The sequence below is a fragment of the Triticum urartu genome, chromosome 6A (genome assembly GCF_056163025.1).
Source record: "Triticum urartu cultivar PI428250 chromosome 6A, HENAU_Tu73, whole genome shotgun sequence".
Lineage (NCBI taxonomy): Eukaryota > Viridiplantae > Streptophyta > Magnoliopsida > Poales > Poaceae > Triticum > Triticum urartu.
The window spans coordinates 372868286-372892752 of NC_141878.1; the positions used below are offsets into that span (position 1 = coordinate 372868286).

Sequence of the window (24467 nt, forward strand, 5' to 3'; positions counted from 1 at the left end):
GTCGATGCCGAAGGGCTCCAGCAGCTCCTCCGCGACGTGGAGCTGCACCAAGGTGGGGCACACGTGTTCTTGGCCCTAGCGCTCGCCGCACTTGAAGCATAATTCTCGTGCCCTTCGGTAATCTTGGAGGGTCTTGATTTTTGCTGCTTCTGCTCTTGCTGCATCCGTACCGCGCCGATCAGTCGCCCCTGCCTGTGGCGGGGCACGTCCTGGTGGAGGAGGCAGGGGCAGCGCTGTTGGCAATCGTGCTGTATGGTCAGGCGGCCGCGCCGCTAATTGCCTGAATGGCTCCGTGTGCGCCCCGTCTGCCACCTCCTCCTGCAGCAGAGCCAGGGCGCACGTTGTGTCCAGGTTCGGTGGTCGTTGCACCATGACCACTGCCCTGATATCCGGTCTTAGCCCTTCCACAAAACGAGTAAGAAAGTAGAATGGGTGAATCGCGTCTGAATATGAACTCAAACGATTTGTAATAAGCTCAAATTTCTCTATGAAATCAACTACTGAGGTAGTTTGCTTAATGGTGTAGAACTGGCGAATTAGCATTTGTTGTCTATCTCGCCTAAATCTAGTACAAAGCAGAGCGACAAAGGACTCCCAAGTAAATGATCCTAGTTTCTTCTGGATGGACTGAAGCCATATAGCAGCCGAGCCCGAAAAATTCAGGGCGGCCATGGGAACCAAAAAAGAGTCATGTATCCTGAACATGTTAATGTATTGTTCACACATAGTCTTCCACAGATTGGGATTTCCCCCCGAGAACTGCGAAAAGGCTATCGACGGATGCGCCTGACCCAGCCCCGCCAGCATTTGACTAGCATGCGCGAACGGTGATGGTAAAGCACTAGGAGAAGGGATCTCGATCTGACCGTTGGGCGGGAGCGGCGGTGGTGTCTGGAATGACACCGCCGACGTCACCCGTTGCAGATGAAACACGTCGTGGTCATCGGACCCGCGTGAAGCATCCGCCGCGCCCTCCGCGGCACGTAGAGGAGTGCCACGGGCCGCTGGCGGTGGCGCCATGGGAGCTGGCGCCTGGGTGCCCCCGCCGTTGGTGTCGTTGTTGCCGGGTCGCTCTTGCTGAAGCGCAGCGACCGCGTCCCCCCAGATCGGCCACGCGTCGCTCCAGATCGGGCCGCCACGCCGCCAGATCGTCGAGGCGGGTGGTGACCGCCGTGAGCGCCGTGGTGTTGGCCTCCATCGTGGAGGTAAGCTTGTCGAGGTAGGTTTTGACCGCGGGATCCATGTGCTCCAATTGCAGCCGTGCGTGACGCAGACGTCGCGTCTCGATGAACTGCGCCAGACCGCGCGATAGGAATGGTGGTGGTGGCGACTGATACCAGATGTAAGGGACACACTAGGTAGCTCAAGTATTTGGGGGCAATCTCACTCACAGATACAAATTTAGGTAGCAATTACACAGTTCAGGAGGTAGCTAGGGTTCTAGCGAGGAGGAAGAAAGGGGATCGGATCAGGAGTTGGTAGCCGCCGGGTGCCGTTTGCCGTGATCCACCGGATACCCTAGGAGGAGGGGGTCGCTGGCTTCAGTAGTGCTCCGGGTCGGGCCGGCCTTGTTCACCCATTCTGGGCCGGTGTAGCGTGGGTTGCTCTTGTGCGCGCGGCGCTGGCTGTCTTGATGATCCTGGCATGTGGGCCTTCTTGGGCAGGGTCACTAACACAATGAGATTTATATCCACACATGTGATATTTTTTATGTGATATTTTGAGACTCAAGATTTTCTGAACAGAATTTTCAACAGGAGAATTCCACGAAATCATAATTATCCTGTGCGGCCTGAACTTCTGTAATTCATCGAGTCAGAAATGAGGCTCTAGATTCATAACTAGATACTTCTAGGAAAGAACATTCCGTCTCCGTGTGTCATCATAGCAGGCATGAGGAACGGCCTAACTGTGTCCTCGTGCAGTTGTTTTGGGTCTCTCTCAAGATGAACGCCCGAAATGATGCCTTCAAGTTAGCTTGAACACCACAGCATCTTCCTCGGAATCGATCAGTTAATGAGGCTGTAATTGTTGAAGCAGAGGGCCAATACTTTGGGCACCCACAAACAGAGCATCTGCTAGCACAATTGCTCCAACCTGTGTGGTTCGAGGAAGAAGAAGAATGTTTAAAGATCTTTCCATTGCAGACAAGAGTTAAGTACATGCATATTTTTCAAAACGAATTACCAATCGGCCCGTGAAGAGCAGCCGATATCCCCATCCTTCCTTTGCAGCCTGTGCACGTTGCTGATCCGTCCAGCTGAAACCAAGTTGTCAAAAAAGATTCAGGATTAGTACCCTAGTGGATGTCATTTCACTAACGATGCTGAATGCTTTTGTGGAATGCTGAAACATATTTGGATCATCTCAGAATGATTAGAAAACACAGTATCATGCTTATCTACATGTGTACTGTAATCTGATCGCTCAGGTCTTAGGTTGGTGGCAAGCGCGTAGCTTGTATCTCACAGGAAAATCTTCAACCTTAATACAAGGCCTTGGTGCACACATTTTGGTGAGGAAAATAACACCGTCACACTGACATTATCATAGGTGTTGAGGTCCTGGAACTTACCCAAAAAATTCAGAAACCCCACCAATACCAGCAAGCTTGAAAGGCTGGGAACCTTCCCGCTCAAAGTCCTATAAAGAGAAAAAAAACATGAAATTAATATAACTCCAAAATAGAAGATCATAAGATGACTCCTACTCCTACCTCCTCTTCAGCAGCTTCCAATCCTCCTTGTACCCAGAATAAATTTTTGAAGCCAGCATTGTAAAGTTGCTCTGCGGCAGCAATTGATCTGCCAAACATTTTTGGGGATATCAAAACTGTCAGACAAAAATCCACACCGGACGTTGAATCGCAAATGTTCTATGATGGACGCTACAAGATGTAGCAGTAGCACCAATACGATGGGCAGATGCAACCTTAAATTACTAGAGTGCAATGACTGAAAGAGTGATATTTTGTTCAAGATTTCTTTTAGAATCATTTGTCCAAGATTTAGGTAGTTGAAATAGCATCTTGTGTGTATGAGCAGCATGCCACACAAAGCTCAAGTTTAAGAAGTGGTATGCGCCGGTGTCCAGGAAACGGTAGAGACCTTTCTAGTCACATGGTGAGTCTAAATACAGCATAAAAAAACAGTGCTCCATAAAGAACATAGGATGATGAGATGATTTAACTTCCATGAAGGCCAGCAAGGTGGAAAGGTACGAGTATGTGTTGTCAGTGTGTCATGCAGTGCAAATCCAGCATCAGAAAGTCAGAAAATGAGCTAATAAGCAGTACAAATCCAACATCAGAAACTTAGAAAGTGAGCTAACAAGCAATTACCTCAGTCCCTTCTGGCATACTAGGATGATATCTGCATCTTTTGAGAACTTCTCCTCGGTCTGCTGTACAAAGTTCCTAGGAATTTGTTGTAAAGTCAGTCAATCAAATTGGTTTTAAAATACAATTCATGAGAGGCCCAAGTTTTAACAAATGCCAAGCATACTTATTGAATGACATTGTTGAGCTGCCACTCCACCAGCCACCTATTATGCAAGAGTGATGAGAGTTTAGTCACACTTGAAGTCTAGAACTGCAAATGGTGGTACCATATGAGCTGACATACTACAAACGATGGTATTGTATGAGTTGAAAATAAGTCAATCTATGTTGAAAGAAAAGGCCTGTTTTATATCTCGTAACTGTGTTTGATGCACTATTAGCTTATTAGTCTCCAGTCTGGATTGTCTATTCTGAAGAATCACTCCATGCTATGGTCCTTCTATGGCAACTTTTATAATGAAATAGTGCGAACAAAGTTGAACAAATGCCTTCAAGACAGTAGTGCAAGCAACAGTCAGATCCAACGATGTAGCCAGAACTCCATTTGGCATACCAATCATAAAGTTGAATGCTTTCTTGCTGAGGCCATTCAAATCAGACGATGTATCCACATCGAATACTGGAATCCAGGTAGAACCTTTCACCCAGGCCTGCGATACGAGCAAAGGACAGGAAAATGTGAGCATCGACGATTAACCAACACTAGAAATGGTTGTTAGTCCTACCACCAACCTTTTGACGCTCATTTGAAGGCCTAACATCCAGAAGGACCTTGTCCGTGAGTTTGAATGTATAGCCAGCTTCCCTTGGTGTAAGGGTCTTGATCTTCTGCTCCCTGATCTTCAAGCAGAGCATTCCACAGCCATACAAATAACAGCAGTTCATCATTTAGAGATTCATACATGCATTACACACATGGATGCCGAATTCAAACGACAAAGCTTAAGCTAAGAGCGCCGTGATTCCGAGATGAAAGCAACTTCAGAGGAGGTTTGCACAACCGGTGGTACTGTAGACGCGTAGTGTAAACGAAATGAGAAGAGTAGAAAGGCGTGAGCTCACCAGCGTCTCCCACCGCCTCCTGGCAGCGGCCATCTCCTTGGCCTGCCTCGTCTCCTCCTCCTCGCCCCCCTGCCCGCCTCCCACTGCCGCCCCCATCTTCACCACCCCACTCCACCGCTGCACGCACACAACCACCGGCAGCTCAGGGCACAGAAAGAGCACAGGAAAACGCAGGAGACAAAACCGCGTACCTTTGAAGGGAGCAGGCGAGGACGAAAGTAACGGGGACAGGAGGAGGAATGCGCCGCGGCGGCAGGGGAGGAGGCGCCGGCGACGCGGCGTGCGAGGCTGAGAGGTGGTGCTGCCATTTTCTTGGCTTGCTCTCAGGCAGGAGGTTTTAGGCTTTTAGCCGTAGCTTTATCCCCATCTCATACTCGGCTCTGCAATTGGCCAAGGAGAGTGCAACTGCAGACCTTGTGGGGTCCGGAGAACTGGACTGATGCTGAGGCCTGAAAGAGATGCATGGAAAGGGCGTGCACAGCTGCACTGAACATCCTGGTGCTACGACTACCAATAATTCATAAGCAGATATATGACATCTAATATGATTTATCAAGTGTTTATGTTACAAACAATAATTTGATCAACGCAGATGAATTATATTCAGAACAACGTTGACTTCAAACTGACATAAGGTTTGCATCCCATAGTATACATCACAAGAAATCGCATGACCTCCACCAAGTGGCACTTCTATCCTAATTTACTACTCCCTCCGATCCATATCTTAAGACATATTTCAGGCTAGATACATCCATTTGAGCGAAAAGTAATTTGGATTGGAGGGAGTAACATGGTGGAAGTCCATCCAAAATAATCTTCAAGACAATTTTAGGCTTCTCCATAAGTTACACCCACGGAGCTTACTCCCTCGGACGAAATAGATGCACCAACTGGCAACTACTGCTGCTAATCATAGCTGATAGCTCTCCATGCCGATCTGATGTTAATTTTCACAAGAACATTTTCGATAGCAGCTGCTGGGCAAGGTACTGCCCTTCTGGCTCCTCCAGATAAATTTTGTCATTCAGATAATTCTGTAGATTATTGATAGCCTCTGGCTGAACTTTCGAACCTTGTGCTTTCAAAGCTGGTATGAAGTGCCGCGATATTACATCTAGAATTTTCATGAACTGTGATCCATATTTCTTGTGAAGCGCAAAACCAGCGACCTAAAAGAAGAACAATCCTGGTTAGCTACAAGTCTGCATACACAGATAGTCAGACACACGGCACACAAGTCCTGATGCGGATCTCTACCTTGAGGAAAGCATGAAGGGCAAAAGCAGTGGCAGGGATCGCCGGGATAGTATTGAGGAACATTGCAAGCCATTTCCATCCCTCGGCTAAGCCATGTGGATGCCGCACACCTTTGATTTCTGTCTGTAGACAAAGTTATGCGGTCATATTTCTGCTCTACTGAAAAACAGCAGTTTGTTGAACACAAGTCTTCTATTTAAATATAATGTGATAGCATACAACATGGTACTGCCTCCATCCCAAAATTCTTGTCTTAGATTTGTCTAAATACGGATGTATCAAGTCACGTTTTAGTATTAGATACATCCGTATCTAGACAAATCTAAGACAAGAATTTTGGGACGGAGGGAGTACATAATAACTTGTCAAGGTTCATCATGTTGTCATTGCACAAACCATGGCAAAACGTAACTTGTTATCACTGTGCTGAAATTAAAAATAATGGATTGCAGTTAACAGGAAAACAGCCTATTGTTACGGAAAGGGCAGAACATAAAATGCATATTTACTACCAAATCTCAATCAGACTTAATTGATGTTTTTACCAAACTGATTATGTCTAGACAAGGACTATACACACCTGAATCATGGCAGCATAGAGTTTGACGTATGCAACAACATTTACCAAATACTTCTCAGTGCTCTGAAGTTTTCCATCTTCTTCCTGGTAGCCAATAAGCCTGAAGTAATCTGTGTTTCGTGCTTGTGCCTAAGCAATTACAGATGATGAGATAATCCAAAAATATAAGCCAAATATATGGGCCAAAAAATATCAAAATAGTACACATTTCCAAACCATAAAATCAGGTGCATTCACAGTTTAAACATAGATATAACTCTGAGATTTGAAATATTGTATCTTTTGGGCACATCCTCCAAGAAATGGCAACACCAAAAACATAACGGCTTCTGTTTTTTCACCACCTCAAATATAAGCAAGAAGATAAGAAAGCGCTGCTAAAAAGTTCAGTCACATCAAGACGTACATTTAAAGCATGGAGATGCTTTGGAACTGTGTACATGCAAACTTTGTTGAACTCAGCCAGAAGATAATCCATTGCATCTGGTACCTGAATTACACACAGAATTGTAACTGATTGATTATCATCATACTAGAGCTGCAGCAAAGATTGCACACATCTGAAGCCATATGAAATAGGAAAATTTTCGTCTTGATAGCAATCTGAGGATGCATAATTGCTTTTAAGACAAACAAATTGACAGCATATGTATGTTACACCATGTCGCACTTCTGTATCTGAGCTACTCAGAGACCATTTAAATTAGCATAAATTAAATACAAAATAATTGTTGTCAGACCTCAGTTCCACACAATTCAAGCTGATATGTCATGCAAGCAAACTATATTTTCACCAAGACTACTTTAACTATCACAAGTTCACAATAAGTCCTGGTAAACAAAACTGCAGCATGTGCACTTGTGCCTACCAGAATATCAAAGATATGTTACATGTACCAGACCTGCAAGAAAGAATTATCCACATATTATCTGTTCAGAAAGTTAAGAGTTTTCAGATTTACTTAATTATATAGTCATGTTGCCTGTTACATATACTGAAATGACACCAACAAAATAGCAAATTGTAGTGATCAATCCACTCAGACTCAGTAATGACTAATGAGCAGTAACACTCTGCAAAGCGAAAAAGATACCTGATTGGTAACTAGTAGCATGACATATCCACAAGCAAAGGCCAATTTTCCAAAGGTTTTGTCCGTCGGATTCCGACTCTTGACTATTGAAATCATCTGTAAAGTAATATCACGTAATTATTGAAGTGTACAATATTGAGAAAATGGGTCAATATGAGTAGAAGTCACGTAACTTTCCACAATGCTAGTTTCAATTCATGCATGGGTGCGTAACTATGTTCAAAACAAGATATCAGCAGCTACAGAAAACATACCATCTAGACTGTAGTATAAAGACTATGTAAATATAACAAATCAATTAGTAATACCATGTTTCTCCCCAAAACAGAAGGTGTCACCATCAATGCACCAGCTAAAGTACATAAACAAGAAAACCATGATTTGCTAATGATTCATGTTTCTAAAGCAAGTGCTTAAGTTTTCATTTACATATGTAACTCTACTGATACTTAAATAGAACCAATCCTGCCAATAACCATGAATGCATGATCATTCTATAGGCCCGTGGACTGGTTTGATAAGCCAGACATATATCATGATGTTTTCTAAAAAGAAAATATAGCAGATAAATGTAGGCATGTAGCTACCTTGTCTGCAAATAAACGACAAGCGATTGGACGAGGACAATCCTGTCCATCTAAAGCTTTAATAAGCTCACTAGCCCTGGCCCTGCAAGGAACAATTAAGCAAGGATTCAAGTTAAATAAGAACTCATACCAAATGTTGACCTAACCAGCAACAGGTATGAACAAACTAACTAGTATTTGTATTTATCATGCACAAGCAATTAAGAAAGAAAGAAGACAAGGGAACAATAAATCAGAACTGACAACCATGCAGGCATGGTGGTAAAATTGACAGCAACAGATGCTTAGAAGCAAGCATCCACAACTTGAGCAATAATTGAATGGTGCAAGCTAATGATGGATTATGCCTGATAAACATTAACTTGAATTGCTAATATGACAGTAAGGAATGCCAGATTATTCTGGTGGCATATAAAACAGTGATGTAGCCCGCTTCTCATTTCCCAAACCATATTGAATCACTTCAATATATATATATTTTATCTTTCCAATGAACATATCACAATTCAGTCCCTCAATTTTCTATGCATAGCAATCATTTCACCTCTGGTGAGAGCATATTGAACCACTTCCGATGTGGCATTCATTTAGAACCATTGTGATTGTTTACAAAAAGGAATTACCACTTGATTTAACTAGGGTATATGAATAACTAATTAGTTACTGCATTTGATATTCCTCTTTCTGTCACTCAACAACAGAAACAAGCATTTTTCTTGAAGAAACAAGTTACTGGTAGTAAGTTTGCATGTCAGTCTAAGAGACAGCTGTTCCCACTATTTTAATCCAAAGTGATACAAAAATATTTGTGAAGGACCCCAAAGCATTGGAAATCCTCTATTCCTAAATAGTTGCAACCCACTATCTAATTTTCCTCTCCATAGTCATAAGTTACTTTTTTGGCATTAATATTCAAGCAAAACACGCCACCTCATCAACTCATGCATGTCTTCTTAGGAACTTCATGCAAAATGCTTTTACATTAGTTTTAGTTTATTTAGCACTTATTTATGCATTTAAGAATAGAGGATTGCTGCAGCAACACGCGAGGTATTGTCTAGTAACTTTAACCTTGATGCCTTACTGCATGTATTATGGTTGTCATTTCTTAAAAATATGGCATCAATGTGGAATTGTGGATGATTCTTCAATTTTCCAACAGCCCTTGTCAAGTTAGTTCCAGGTTGTCACAATGGTAGCTTTCTTGTATTTTAAGTGTCCTTATCTGAACTGAACTCTGGCATTTAAGGAGTATTGTACTCCCTCCATCCCAAAATAAGTGTCTCAACTTTATACTAACTCTAGTACAAAGTTGTAATAAGGTCAAGACACTTATTTTGGGACGGAGGGAGTATTTGTTAGTTGTATACTCACTTGACACTGTCGGTAGTTGGCATAAGTTTACTGATAGACTTTCCAATTTGTCGGTCATATCGGCTATACTCCTGCACAATATAACATGGTATCAGTCAAATACAGCCATACAGGTAAGCAGCGTACTAAATATAGGTCAGGGACTGACATATAGCGGTACAGTAGAAACCCAGAAAGGGTTGACAGATCAGAATTAGCAAATCAAGCAGTTGCAGCAAGTTGTTCAAAATTGCAATTGAGGACAAAGATCCTTCAGAGAATAAGACCTTGCTGAGGTAAATGTTTGATGGCACTTGGTCATGTAATGCGAGCCTCCGTGATTCCGCTTCTAATGCAGAACTATCAGCATAGATTTTTATTCCTGGAATAAATTTTAGTTAATTAATTCATTAAACACAATCCAATAAATCAAGCTACAGCAGATAATTTTTTTTCCTCAAATGAGGGAAAACACCTCACCCCACTTAACAATGCAGTTGGGAACCAACGGTTTGGATAGATAGCAAACTTGATATAGAAATAGAATATTATTGGTAAACTGTGAGTGCATGAAGGTGCAAATACCAATGTTGTTTCATGCAAGCACTGGACAATCCTTAGCATGGTTCCCAAAATCCAACACAGAATTTTAAGAGTAAATAATGCCCGCAGTACAACAACTTGGCTTGAGGGGCACTTTAGTCCAATATCTCACAAAACACTTGTTTGGCACCCTGGACTTGGCTTGCGTGGCACATACAGTTCAAAAAATACACCTCACAATCGTCCTTCCCTTGTGCCTCGTCGCCTCCATTCCTCGCCAGAAGCTTGGGAGCTGCAGCAGCTGCTTCCATAAACAGGTCATTTGGAGCTGCCATGGGCTCGTCATCGGCCAAGTGATGGAGGAGGATGAAACTGTATTGGAAGCTGGTTGATAGCCCAGACTGCAAGCGGAGGGGTGGTGAAAGTGTACACTTTCGTTGACGACGGGGAACTTCGACAAGGACTACTACCAATGCCTGAACCACAACCTGACTTAAATAAAATGCACCAGAGATCGCGGGCTGCCGAGCAGTCGCCATTGTATCACTCGCTTCCTGCCTCAACAACAACAACAACAACAAAGCCTTTAGTCCCAAACAAGTTGGGGTAGGCTAGAGCTGAAACCCATAAGATCTCGCAACCAACTCATGGTTCCGGCACATGGATAGCTAGCTTCCACGCACCCCTGTCCATGGCTAGTTCTTTGGTGATACTCCAGTCCTTCAGATCCCTCCTTACAGACTCCTCACATGTCAAGTTCGGTCTACCCCGACCTCTCTTGACACTATCAGCACGCTTTAGCCGTCCGCTATGCACTGGAGCTTCTGAAGGCCTGCGCTGAATATGCCCAAACCATCTCAGACGATGTTGGACAAGCTTCTCTTGAATAGGTGCTACCCCAACTCTATCCCGTATATCATTATTCCGGACCCGGTTCTTCCTTTGTGTGCCCACTTGCTTCCTGCCTCCTCGAGTACGTCAAATCAATTGGGGATACATGGACGCGATTACGAGGTTACTAAAGTTCGTGCCGGGGGGGGGGGGGGGGGGGTTGTTATGGCCGGTTTAGCTAGGCCCACTGGGCAATCTTAGCCCACAAGTTATCTTAGGTTAATTCTTATGCAAGTTATCTAGGTTATAAATATAGGCTGTAAGACTCTTTTTGGAATTAAGCAATAAGAAGATTATCTCTATTGCCCGGCTCCCAGAGGAGCCGGAACCCTAGCCGCCCCCTGCCTCTTGCGCTGCCGCCGCCATCCTCCTCTCCCGCGACGGCGCCCAGCCGCCGGCGCGGCCGCTCATCGCCACGCCCAGCCCCCTCCTTCCCCTACTGCCTACGGCCAAGACCGGGCAGAACCCTAGCTCCTAACACCTTGGTATCAGGTACCCGGGTTTCGACCATGTCTTCACCGCCTCCAAACCCGCCACCACCGCAGCCGCCGCTGCCCAACGCCTCCCCCACCGCCGCTGCCACCAATTCCACCAACGCCGCCGCTGCGTCGCCGGGCACCACGGCCTCCCTATCGGCGCCAATCTCCCCCGCACCCGGCACCACGCCGGGCCAGGGCCAGCCACAAACCCCCCTCCAGCAACCACCGCCGTCGCCTCCCCCAGCGCCGCCGCAGTTCACACCGAAGGCCATGGCCGGCGTGCTCAACGACCTGGTCGTCGCGGTCCAGGGCATCCGCCTCTACTTGGCGGGCCCGTACGGGCCGCCTCCACCGCTTCATCCGGCCGCGTCCGCGGGCCAGCAGGCGCTGCCATGGTACTCAGTACCGGCGGCTACCCGGCGCTTTCCCCACCGGCGGCTTCGACGCCGCCTTGGCCGCAGTGGCCGACGCCGTTCGCGGTGCCAACCGCGCCGCCCGCCACCACCCAGGGACCGCAGTGGCTGACCTGGGCCCCGCCGCCCGCGCCGTCCCTCACCGCGCCATCCCTCCCGGCGGCAACGGTGCAGGTTCCACCACCGCCCCCGCCCAACCCTAGCCTGGGCCGGTCCTCGCCGAGCGGCCTTCCGATCCAGGAGGTCCGTTTCCCTTCGTCACCGTCGCCACTTCCTGGCTGGCTCCACGGGCCGCCGTCAGCTTCCACGGAGGCCCGGCCGCCGTCAGGGTTCCAATTGCAGCCTGAGGCGTCGGGAGCCACAGGGGACTACGCCGGCCCTTCCACCCTGGATCGAGCTCCGTCATCAGCCCTCCGTACCGCCGAGGCAGTGGGCCAGGGCGCGCACACCAGCAGCCGCCCCGGTTCGCAAAGATCGACTTCGCCACGTATGACGGTTCAGACGACCCGCTTAACTGGCTCAACCAGTGTGACCAGTTCTTCCGTGGACAGCGCACGCCCGCGTCGGAGCGCACTTGGCTGGCTTCCTACCATCTCCGCGGGGCCGCCCAGACATGGTACTACGCCCTCGAGCAGGACGAGGGCGGCATGCCACCGTGGGATCGCTTCCGCGAGCTATGTCTTCTTCGATTCGGACCACCGGTACGCAGGAGCCGCTTGGCCGAGTTGGGCCGCCTACCGTTCACCTCCACGGTGCAGGATTTCGCCGACCGCTTCCAGGCACTAGCATGCCACGTGCCTGGTGTGACGGCCTTACAGCGGGCGGAGCTCTTCGTCGGCGGCCTTCCCGACCACATCCGCGTGGACGTCGAGATGAAGGGGCCACAAGACCTTCAGACGGCCATGTACTACGCCCGCGCGTTCGAGCGCCGCGCGGTGGCCATCCAGCAGGAATCACCGTCCCGGACCGCCGGGTTGCTACCCGGGCCGGATTCCGCGCAGGGTCGGCCTGCGCAGGCTTCTGCGACACCCCTCGTCGCGACCGCGGCGCGGCAGTTCCGCCGGCTCACATCAGCCGAACTGCTCGAGCGTCGTCGCCAAGGGTTATGCTTCAACTGCGACGAGCCCTACACGCCCGGCCATGCCTGCCCGCGACTCTTCTACATGGAGGTTGCAAACTACATTCCGGAGGACACCGTCGCCGCCGACCTGGCCTCCCCAGCTGTCGAGAAGGTGTTTGACGCTGGTTGATCGCCTCCAGGAGTTCCGCAAGCGCTTCCCCACCTTACAGCTCGAGGACGAGCTGTTTGTGCAGGCGGGGAGAAGTGTTATGGCCGGTTTAGCTAGGCCCACAGGGCAATCTTAGCCCACAAGTTATCTTAGGTTAATTCTTATGCAAGTTATCTTAGGTTAATTCTTCTGCAAGTTATCTAGGTTATAAATATAGGCTGTAAGACTCTTTTTGGAATTAAGCAATAAGAAGATTATCTCTATTGCCCGGCTCCCAGAGGAGCCGGAACCCTAGCCGCCCCCTGCCTCTTGCGCTGCCGCCGCCATCCTCCTCTCCCGCGACGGCGCCCAGCCACCGGCGCGGCCGCTCATCGCCACGCCCAGCCCCCTCCTTCCCCTACTGCCTACGGCCAAGACCGGGCAGAACCCTAGCTCCTAACAGGGGTCTTGCAACAACTATAGAGGATAGGAGATATGTGGGCTCGTCATGCCCGGCGCACGTATGAGTTGTGACTCTGTCCACGCACATGTGGGATGGCTATGTCCACTGCATAAGCGTCATGGCGCCACATGGATCTTACGTGATCCCACAAGCCAAGTTACGGGTCCCGAACGAGCATTTTGCAAGTTATTGCACTGCGCCGTTATTTGCTGGTATTTTAATAATACAAGCTGTCACATTGACAATTTCTGAAGAATGTAAGAAATAATTTCTGCAAAAAGTGTATCTCCACCCAGGTTGATTCACACCCTGTATTCTCTCTTTTTCCCCTACTTCAGAAGGTTATGAAATAATTTTAAAAACATATGGTGTTGAACATGCTAATATGTGTACACCTGCAATTTTTGGTGAAATATATGACCCCATGCAGCATACACATGAGAAACAAATTTTGTACCCTTGGATAGCATGCTATTAACTACTCTACCCTGTACTAGTTTTTTATGTTCGTATCAATTTTTGCAAGTGTACACGCTATGCCTGGATGAAGATTCATGAATATTTTTTCAACTTATTACACAACTTCTGAAATGAACCAAAAGGAGACATTATTGGGTGTGAATTGACCCGGTTTGAGAAAATCCACTATAATAACTTATGCAAGCGTTAACTCCACTTTAAGTGCACAAAACGACATAAAATATGGAGTTTAGCTACAAGAGTTTAGAGGTAACTGTAAAAATTTTGACTTTGCAAATCAGTTCTATAGAAGTGAAACACACCTGGTAATTCTGATTTGATTTCAGTACTGATTGCCATTATTGTTGCATGGGCGACACTTTTCTGAGAAATTTGGCTAGATGTGGAAACTGCTTCTGCCCTCGATTTAGCAGCTTCCTTTTCTACAGCTTCCTTTTGAGCAGCTTCATATGCTGCTTTCTGTGCGTCAGCTGCTAATTTTGCAGTTGCCTTCTGCCTGGCCTGCATCATCATTCATGAACTTTTCAGGTTAAGTGCACGGACATTTTAACTGACTAGAAGTTAACTGAAGAAAAATGTTTCCTGAAATAACAACTGTTAATTAAAAACCTAGGAAAAATCAGAGTACATAACTGGAGGAAAGAAGTAATAACAACCAACAAAATATTAGTTTGATCGATACAAAACAACTCACTCCACACCAAATGTTACAGAAATGTACTAGGGCCTCAAATACCACATCATGTGTATAAAAACAGACCAGACAAACGACAAATCTGGGCAAACAAACCTCTGCTTCTTGTCTGGCCCTTTCCTGTTTTATTTTTTCTTCCTTCATAGATTGCTCCCTTCGTTTAGCTTCTTCAACAGCTGCATCATCTCTTATTCTACGTTCCACAATCTGGGATTTCTGTTCATGATCCCTTTGGACCATAGATAAGTGTTTATCGAGTACTTCTGCACTACAAGAAGCAGTAAGGTAACATGATAGTGAGTCTAACAGAAGATTATTATAGATTAAAAGTGTTACAACATACATGATGTGATGTTGTGAGTCTCTGACTCAGAAGTCACATAGTTAACGGCTCAATGGTAACATTATACTTGGCAGATTGTGTCCCTAAGACCAAAGGTTATCTTTCTTAAAAACATAAAACTAAGAAGAATGAATTGGAATGTTAGGCTTTAAATGGTACAATTGTCAGATATTGTAACAATAACGCACAGAACTAGAAAGTTAATATAATCATATAATTTGTAGTTTAACAGAACATACACACTCCTGAAACAAGCAGGGAAATGACATTTTGATAAAGAAAAAGAGACAGTCGGTACAAAAGATGTCATCATATCAGGTCCCCAATAGAAGATCTCTTGGGATGCTAAGATAGATATATGGTACCAAAGCAAATAGATTACATAACCAAACACTGTTTTCAAGAGTCAAGAACCTAGGTCCCATACTCTCATCATTTGGCCAAATTCCACATTACAAGCATACGAACATGGAGTATGTTCATATTATTATGCATGACACAGCTCTAGTTGTGTTATGGCGCTGCTAGAAGGAGGGCGCGAGAGGGCCGGCCGGGGGCCTTTTGCCCACGGCCGGGCAAGATGGAAGGGATTTCCTTCTTAATTCTTGCTTGATTAGATTGATACATCTCCTCTCTTTATATAGAGAGGTTTACTTGACTCCCAAGCAAGGCTTACTTGACCCTAAGCAAGCGACCCTTATCTCTAATTAACCCTAAGACTAACGGGCTATACCGCCAGCCCAGGCCATTAGGCCCATTACGTACTCTAACATGTTATGGCGCTGCTAGAAGGAGGGCGCGAGAGGGCCGGCCGGGGGCCTTTTGCCCACGGCCGGGCAAGATGAAAGGGATTTCCTTCTTAATTCTTGCTTGATTAGATTGATACATCTCCTCTCTTTATATAGAGAGGTTTACTTGACTCCCAAGCAAGGCTTACTTGACCCCTAAACAAGCGACCCTTATCTCTAATTAACCCTAAGACTAACGGGCTATACCGCCAGCCCGGGCCATTAGGCCCATTACATATTCTAACACTACACCCCACCTGGACATGCAGCTTGTCCTCGAGCTGCAGCCTAACCAACTTATAACCATGACTCGACGCAACACAGACCTAACACCTAAAAACAAGCCTTTTACATCTCGGCTTGTTTTATTACTCTCAACCTGAAATGGACTGAGATGATTTATTTTGGACCTCTTAACAAAAAGTGGATACCATCCGCACGTCGGACGTGCACGTGTACAGCCACCTGGATCCCATGGACACCATCTGGACAAAAGGAGTGCATGTGTATGGCCACCTGGAAGTGGTCGCAAGAGCGACCAGCAGAGGCGCCCTCGCGGCGGCCGGCGGCGGAATGCAGTGGTGCTACGCGGTGCGCTCTTGTCGGTGACACCATGCCTTCTCCCCGCCGGACGGCTGTTGGTCGGCACCGCACATAGAAGAGTGGAGGGCTGTCGATGGAGAATGGCGAGGAGGGGTGCGCCTCCCCAACCGCCGATGTCGCAGACTTTGAGGGCGCTGTTCGTGGGGAAAACAGCATGCCCAAGATCCCTGATGCAGCGGACAAGATCGAGGTCCTTTGCGCAGCGAAACGCAACTGGGAGGAGCGGCAGCTGCAGACCACGCAACTCCCGCACACGCCGACGCGCTAGGAGGCCGTGTGCAGCAGCCTGCAGCCTCACCGCCGCTGACACGTGGCGGGTTGTGATCCAAGCTGGAAGCGGTGACGACGACGGCGGGAACTTGATCTGCTGGATGGGGACGCCCTGAGGAAGCGGTGATGGCGACGGCGGGAACTTGATCTGGTGGATCGGGACTCCCGTCGGCACGGTCGATGCGGGGCCGGAGCTGACCGGCGATGGCTGTTGCAGTTGCAGCGGCTGCTGCGGCGGAGCGCCGGGCGCGGCGGAGGTCGCCAGGAGCGGTGGCTGCCACTGCAGCCAGGGCGGGGCGGTGGTGGCGGTGGATGGCAGCTGCTGCAGCGGCCCGGTGAGCGCGGCGGAGGCCACCTGGTGCGGCGGCTGTCACGGCAGCCAGGACGGGGCGGTGGTGGCGGTGGATGGCAGCTGCAGCGGCTGCTGCAGCAGCCCGGCGAGCGCGGCGGAGGCCGCCTGGTGCAGCGGCTGCCACGACAGCCAGGACGGGGCGGTGGATGGCAGCTGCAGCGGCTGCTGCAGCAGCCTGACGAGCGTGGCGGGGGCCGCCTGGTGCGGCGGCTGCCACGGCAGCCACGGCGGCGCGGTGGCGGTGATGGGCGGCGCAGCCGGGTGCGGCCCGTAGGACCCGGCCAAGAACAGGCGGATCTCCTGGACCGCCTGTGTTAGGTCCCGCAGCGCCCCGGACACCTCCTCCGGGGTGAGGACGACGGGGGCGGGCGCGACGGAGGATCCCGGCGCGGGCAGGAGCGGGGCGACGGTCGTGGTGGTCGCCGGAGGCGATGAGGTGACCGGCAGCGGAAGAGACGGGTTGTGCGGCGGTGAAGACATGATCGAACCGAAGCTAGCTGATACCAAATTGTTATGGCGCTGCTAGAAGGAGGGCCCGAGAGGGCCGGCCGGGGGCCTTTTGCCCACGGCCGGGCAAGATGGAAGGAATTTCCTTCTTAATTCTTGCTTGATTAGATTGATACATCTCCTCTCTTTATATAGAGAGGTTTACTTGACTCTCAAGCAAGGCTTACTTGACCCCTAAGCAAGCGACCCTTATCTCTAATTAACCCTAAGACTAACGGGCTATACCGCCAGCCCAGGCCATTAGGCCCATTACGTACTCTAACAAGTTGTAAGCAAGAAAAAGGCAAACTCATTATGCAAATTAGTTCGCACTTGAACATTGAAACCTAAAACTTCTATAAAAAATCACTCCTTGCTCACATAAGCAGCATACAACAACAACAACAACAAAGCCTTTAGTCCCAAACAAGTTGGGGTAGGCTAGAGGTGAAACCCATAAGATCTCGCAACACAGCATACTTCAAAAAAATATAATCAGGGACACTGTGTATGGTGGAGAAACAACAAATAGAGAATTAAACTTATAGACTAGCAGTAGACTGTTATGTGCCAAAAGTCACCAGTAACTAAAGATAGTATGCTATATGAAGCTTAATGCTGGACTAGTATGAGAACTCCCCTTACATCTTAAATACGTATTACTAACCAAAGATCCAGTAAAATATAAAATTTCTGTGATTCTAAAAAATTGCAATATAGTTTTAGAGGCGCTAGAAATAAAAAAAATATAAGTACGTACATTTTTCTCTGGAATTGGACATCTAGCCTTCTATCTATCTCTTTTCGTGATTCTGCATATTTCTGAAGTCGAGCAAATGCAGAGATTGTTCTCTGGATTTCATTTTGGTGGCATACCTCCAACGAAGATAACTTACTTCTAACTTCCTCCTGAAGATTAAACAGCATGAGTGAAAAATAAAACTATTTAAAGTAGCAAATAAGGGCTGTGCCACAGTAGATCGTTGTCAAAGCAAGACAATGACACTGTTCAAAAAATATTTAAATAATTAAATTCAATAAAGTTGCATAATGAATATTGTTCGATCAGCAAAGTGAAGTGTCATCACAGAAATACATGTCTACTACAATGCATCTTTATACTTGTGTACTATTATCACATCAAACGTGTCATAACTTAAGAAATGACATTTTTGTTAAAATCCTGGAGAAATCTATTCTCCACTATCCAGCTATAATCCAAGATCGAAAAAAAATCACCCAAAAGAAAAGACAATAAGTGTATGTAGAATAGGCAAATCAACATTTACCCAGATGCAATAATAAGAAATTTACTTCTTTGGGGTCCCTGTTATTTCACTCCCTGGATCGTAATATTCATTGTGCTAAACTTTCATGTGTTCAAAATTCTCATGTCAAGTTGCCAACTAACAGAAGTACCATTCTTCTTTTTTTTTGTTCCTGCAGTACGTACAACTTTTTTCTTTGGTTCCTGGATCGTAATCTTCATTGTGCAGAACTTTCATGTCTCATTATGTAAATTATGTTCAAAATCTCGAGGTGTGTTCCATCAATTGTCAGCATAGCATGTCCAGTAAGCTTAAACAGAACCAAGAAGCTCCATCCAGATATTAAATCTGTAAGATGGACGAAAAGATGTGAAGTGCCCACATGCCCGGAACACTTAAAAAGGTAGTTGTAATACACAAACCTTTGCAGAAAAAAAATACATTCGTCCCAGTATAACTAACAGTTACCCTAAACTGCAATGACGACAAATGACAAAAATGCAACGTGTTCTACTACTGAGAGATCAAGGTAAAATCATGGAAACATCACTAGCATGCTGTGTTTATTAGAGAGGAACAACAGAGTAGAATTTCCAGTACACACTTGAATTTTGAGATGATGATCGCGTTCCAGCTCAAGCAGAATGCTTTTCTCTAGGCTCCTTTTCTCCATCAGGTGGTATGATGTACTACCGCTATCTAATTCATCCCCTGATTCTTCAAAGCTGCTAGGAATAAATAAATGAGATAACTTAGCTCAGTATGTGGTAAATGAACTGTGATGTGCTTATTTTTTAAGCTGTTGCAGATAAGAATTCCCTAAAGTTCATTGCTCTTCTTTGTAAATAAAATTAAATGTGGATAAATCGGGTTGACTAATGATTGTCCTCTAACACTCCATCTAATGTGTTCTGCAATGAGAAGTTATAGAATGATTGAAAGATAGGCAGGTAACCAAACACTCAATTTCCAAAGGCGGCTCAACACCATGAGTTTATCATAATCCACCTCAGTGTCAAACTGAGCCTTAGAACACATAACATACATACACTCACGAGGCAGACTTCTATTATTCTGCATAGCAAACAAGAAAAGAATGATGCAGGCATAGTTAATGGCTCAATGGTACCATTATACTTTGCAGGTTGCCGCTAAGACCAAAGGCCATCTTCAGCTTAGGAGATGTCAGACGGTCCGTTTCAGGTGATATTGACAAACTATGAAACAAAAAATTCATGAGAAAAATGCAACTGCAGGAACCAAATGGCAGTATCAAGCTCTCACCTGCATTCGAGATCATTACATGAGAACCTGGCTCCGGTCACAAGAGCCCGGGCATCCTCATTATCGTTATCGTCTTCCTCGTCCGTGTCGTCTTCCTCCTCAATCCGCATCACAAAGGCCTTCTTCCTTGCGCTGCCACCGCTAGCCCTAAATAGACCAAAAAATAAACGCAGAGTCAAATTCATCGGCAAATAAAACGAGCGTACAATTGCGAGGGAGATGCGACATACCACTCCGGCTGCTGCTTGAGGGGCGTGGGGGGCGCGGCGCGGCGGGTGGCTTCGAGTGCGTCGAGCTCGGTGAGGACCTCGCCGAGGGTCCAGCTCGGGCGGGGGTCGAGCGCCCTGGGGCATCGCAGCTCCAGGCGCGTGAACGCCCTGCGAGGAGGTGGGTAGGGGAAGCAAGGTCAGTCTCGACGAACACCGGCCAGATGGAGGCAGCGGGGGTGCGAAAAAGGGCGATGCGGGGGGTTACATGGCGGTCGTCGCCGGCGAGGCAGCGCACGCGCCCTGCCCGGCCGAAACTTGACGAGGTGCCGCGCGACGGAGGTGCTCGGCGGGGGCGGGCGGCGGCCCTGGCGCCCAGGTGCGGTCGATTCAGCCAAGGCGTTTGAAAAGAAGGTCCCCGATTGGTGAAATCAGGTCAGGTCAGCGTCGGATCAACGCAGACTTGCCTGGCCTGAGGCGTCCCTCAGCGTCGGATCAACGCAGACTTGCCTGGCCTGGGGTAAGCCAGTGAGTGGTGCGTGGCCCAAATCGCGCGCCTGGCGACCGGCGAAAGCAGAGCCTGGGAACGACGTCGCTGAGGCACTGCCAGGACCTGAACCCGAACCCTGAATGCAACTCCAACGAGCACAGCAGAAAAGAAAGGAAAGGTGCAGAGACAGATACCAGATGCACTTGTATGCAAAGTCTATGGGCGTGTTTTGTTGCCGTTTGCTACAGGGTCTGCATCGCATACATTTTCCAAATCAACCTGGTTAAACAAAAACAGACTCTAATACGCCATCTGCCAATTGTTTGGTTGCCTGCATCTAGTGTCCCTGCATTAGGTAATACCCAAGTGCATTTTGTTTGGTTGCCTGCATTGACTCGAGCGGCACATAAACACGTCGTTTGGTTGCATACGGCGTACATGTTGTGCTTATCTTGCACCCTAGTTGGTGAGCTTACCCACACCTAGCACACCAACGCCACAACACAGCAATGGCGATGAATTGGGCGAAGATGATGAAGCTCTTCAGGTTCAGCCCAAACTGACGATCCATGTTGACACCTCCAACCTTGCGACTGTCAACACTGTTGCCGTGCGTTCGCATCCAGTCGGAGTAAGCTTGTTCTGCTGCCTGCCTAGTCTTGAACCCTCTATGGTGTTGTTGCTATAAGATGCCACTTGTGCACTGGCCTCTTCCCATGAACTATAAACCCCTGAGACCTTACCGACGAACACGGCATACCACTTGCTCTAGCAATGCGCAAGAGCAAGAGTTGAAGCAGCAAATCAATGGAGCACACAAGTAGCACACAAACAACAATGGAGCAGAAGAGAAGTAAAGCATGCATGATCATATGGCATAGCAAGTTCTTCCTAGCACTACCTTGGTGTTAACCTATCACCACATCCAAAAGAGGGTGTCGTCCTACCATCACAAGTTCACCATCAGCGTGAGGGGTTAGTATATACCACCTCACCAAAATATACAGACCATGAAATAGTTTTTGAGCCCTAGCTACACAAAATATACGTCGTCATCGTCGTCGTCGTCGCCACCGCCATCGCCGTCGGGGATCATGCACGCTCACAGGCAACACTACTCTAGTAGTAGTGCTTGCCCAGCCAGCTCCTGAGCCACAACATCATGTGAGCGTCGGCCATGGCAACGAACCCAACACCCTGAGCCTTGTTGTCAAGCAGGTGGCTGAGAGCTGCCATGAGAGCCTCATCGCTGAAGCCATCCTGGGTCATGATAGCGCCATACAGGTCAGGGTGGACGTCGAGGGGCTTGCACTCCCTGATGGTTGTTGCCACCTCCTTCACCGCCTCAGTCATGCTGCAGAAGACATTGATCTCCTCCTCCATCAGGCCTCCTCTCTTCCTCTTCCTATCATGGACGGGGTCAAATGGCTTGTCGAAGGGCTTCACAGCGGGCTTGTCAGGGCCATCGAGGACCTCGACGTCCGGGGTCCCAGGGAAGTCTGGCATGGGAGAACAAAGAGGCTCCCCCGAGCCCATGGCATGCTTCCCAGTTGCCAGCCCGAAGGAGAAGATGTGCTGCATCTGGTTGTAGTTCTGTATGGGTGTGTTGAGGAACTCAGCGTCCCTTGGATGGTCCTAAGAATGAAACACAAGTGTTTTTAGTTGCGATTAGGAGTAGGCAATGGTGGACAGTATGAAAAGGAAAAGGGATGTGAGCTAACCGCGACATGGCCGGCGTAGTGCTCTGCCTCCAGAACTATGGAGCAAGTGTTCTCATCCCATGAGGCACCGCTAAGGTCTCTCAGCCTGGACACTTGGATCCATCCACTTATCCACTTCCTCAGGTGGTTGTACACCTGGGTGGCAGACATCTCTTGCCCACAAAACTTGAAAACCTGCTTTGCAACGGTGTTCAAGTGCACCTCCTTGAAGGCCTTGTCAGTCCTAACTCCACTAGAGATGAGCTCACGCATCTTGTTCAGCATGAACGTGGACATGAACGGCTGCCACTTCATGTTGTTCGACCTACCATCCTTCTTTGCCTTTGCTGCTGCTAGCTTGAGTGCAGCGGCAGCAGCAACATCAGCAGTTGTTGGCTCAACGAGCACTACTGGCACATAGAGGGAATCAGAGGCGAACACCTCTGAATTAGGTGCCATCTGGGACATAGGCTGCGAGTCCTCGACAAACGATGGAGCAAACTGACTGTCGGACAAGACAAGGGCCTGACTAAGATCTTGTGTCTGCGTGGTCATGTCCTACAATCGTAGCACGCATTGACAGTAAGCATAGCACACAACATACCGGACAATCCATGAAAGCAGAAGCATACATGTACATGGTTCATCACTATCATAATAAGCACATGCTTCATTGCTACCCTACCAAGCAGACCGGACAATCTATGAGCAGGAACATACAACTACAACAAACATCATTCTACAAATGGACAACCAATAGCTATAAATCACAGATCTAAGCATGACTCAACACAAGCACAAAGTTCAACTTCAAACTCTACTACTAATCTAGCCTACCACATGCTTGAACATCTAGCCCTGCCACAAATTGCAACCGCAACATAGCAATCAACCATATCAGCTCATAGATCAGACCACTAATCAACCATGCATCTAGATCAAACCCTAGCTACAGCTCAGATCTAGCTAGAAGGAACAGAGAGAAAGGGGATTGAAGTCACAAAGGCCATGGCTGTAGCTTGAGGACGAGGGGGGTGGTCGTGGAAGATCAACGCCGGTCGGTGAAGGAGCGCCGACGCCGTGGACCGCCGGCCGATGAAGATGCGCCTCTTACCTGCTCGTCGGTGCCGATGCGCGTCGGAGGGAAAGCTCGAACGGAGGGAGAATGGTGGTGGGAGTTGGGGCGGTGAGGGAGGGGCTAAATGTAACGCCCTCGATGCGGCTATATCTCCCACGTGTCGAAGCACGACTTAGAGGCATAACCACATTGAAAGCAATGTCGCAAGGGAGGTAATCTTCACAACAACCCATGTAAATGAATAAGGGAAAAAGGATACATAGTTGGCTCACAATCGCCACTTCACACAAATACATGAATAAAGCATTACATCATCCAAATACACTCAAGGTCCGACTACGAAACCAAAATAAAAGAAGACTACCCCTAATGCTACACAGATCCCCGATCGACCCAACTGGGCTCCACTACTGATCAACTGGAAACGGAACAACATAACAAACACGATCTTCATCGAGCTCCTCCTTGAGCTCGGTTGCGTCATCTGCACGGTATCCTCGGCACCTGCAAGCTGGTTTTGGAAGTATCTGTGAGTCACGGGGACTCAGCAATCTCACACCCTCGCGATCAAGACTATTTAAGCTTATAGGTAGGGTAAAAGGTATGAGGTAGAGCTGCAGCAAGCGACTAGCATATTTGGTGGCTAACATAGACGCAAAAGAGAGCGAGAAGAGAAGGCAAATGCACGGTCGAACAACTATGATCAAGAAGTGATCCTAGAACAACCTACGTCAAGCATTACTCCAACATCGTGTTCACTTCCCGAACTCCGCCGGAAAGAGACCGTCACGGTTACACACGTGGTTGATGCATTTTAATTAAGATCAACTTCAGGTTATCTACAACCGGACATTGACAAATTCCCATCTGCCCATAACCGTGGGCACGGCTTTCAAAAGTTCAAATCCCTGCAGGGGTGTCCCAACTTAGCCCATCACAAGCTCTCACGGTCAACGAAGGATATTCCTTCTCCCAAGACATTCCGATCAGACTCGGCATCCCGGTTACGAGACATCCTCGACAATGATAAAACAAGTCCAGCAACACCACCCGAATGTGCCGACAAATCCCGATAGGAGCTACACATATCTCGTTCTCAGGGCACACTCAGATGAGCGCTCCATACAACTAAAACCAAACCTCGAGTTTCCC

At 47.8% G+C, this 24467-nt stretch overlaps 3 protein-coding genes across 5 annotated transcripts; all 3 read right to left on the reverse strand.

Annotated features, from left to right (window-relative positions):
• Positions 1-1733: 1733 nt before the first annotated feature.
• Positions 1734-4812, reverse strand: LOC125513553 (Rhodanese/Cell cycle control phosphatase superfamily protein). The gene is made up of 10 exons (XM_048678682.2): positions 4594-4812; positions 4403-4519; positions 4073-4180; positions 3894-3990; positions 3504-3543; positions 3341-3415; positions 2717-2804; positions 2576-2643; positions 2188-2260; positions 1734-2097 (listed from the first exon to the last, which is right to left on the reverse strand). The coding sequence occupies exons 1-10, from the start codon at positions 4708-4710 to the stop codon at positions 2014-2016; spliced, it is 867 nt and encodes a 288-aa protein (XP_048534639.1). The 5' UTR covers positions 4711-4812; the 3' UTR covers positions 1734-2013.
• A 92-nt stretch (positions 4813-4904) lies between these two features.
• Positions 4905-20567, reverse strand: LOC125513552 (mRNA export factor GLE1). 3 transcript variants are annotated; one of them, XM_048678678.2, is made up of 15 exons: positions 20316-20567; positions 20072-20218; positions 19842-19988; positions 19162-19285; positions 18050-18198; positions 14544-14715; positions 14056-14254; positions 9564-9658; positions 9298-9368; positions 7924-8005; positions 7337-7432; positions 6649-6732; positions 6243-6371; positions 5663-5785; positions 4905-5574 (listed from the first exon to the last, which is right to left on the reverse strand). In XM_048678678.2, coding segments are annotated over exons 1-15 (1839 nt in total). In that variant the 5' UTR covers positions 20318-20567; the 3' UTR covers positions 4905-5355. The 3 variants fall into 3 exon arrangements, with proteins under 3 accessions (XP_048534635.1, XP_048534636.1, XP_048534638.1); XM_048678679.2 differs by having other exon boundaries at positions 19162-19282; positions 20316-20559; XM_048678681.2 differs by lacking the exons at positions 19842-19988; positions 20072-20218; positions 20316-20567 and adding an exon at positions 19687-19759 and having other exon boundaries at positions 19162-19282.
• Positions 20568-21656: 1089 nt separating this feature from the next.
• On the reverse strand, positions 21657-22552 carry LOC147965302 (uncharacterized). The gene is made up of 2 exons (XM_087526750.1): positions 22259-22552; positions 21657-22172 (listed from the first exon to the last, which is right to left on the reverse strand). Exons 1-2 carry the CDS (start codon positions 22550-22552, stop codon positions 21657-21659), a joined length of 810 nt encoding a protein of 269 aa, XP_087382876.1.
• Between the last annotated feature and the right edge of the window lie 1915 nt (positions 22553-24467).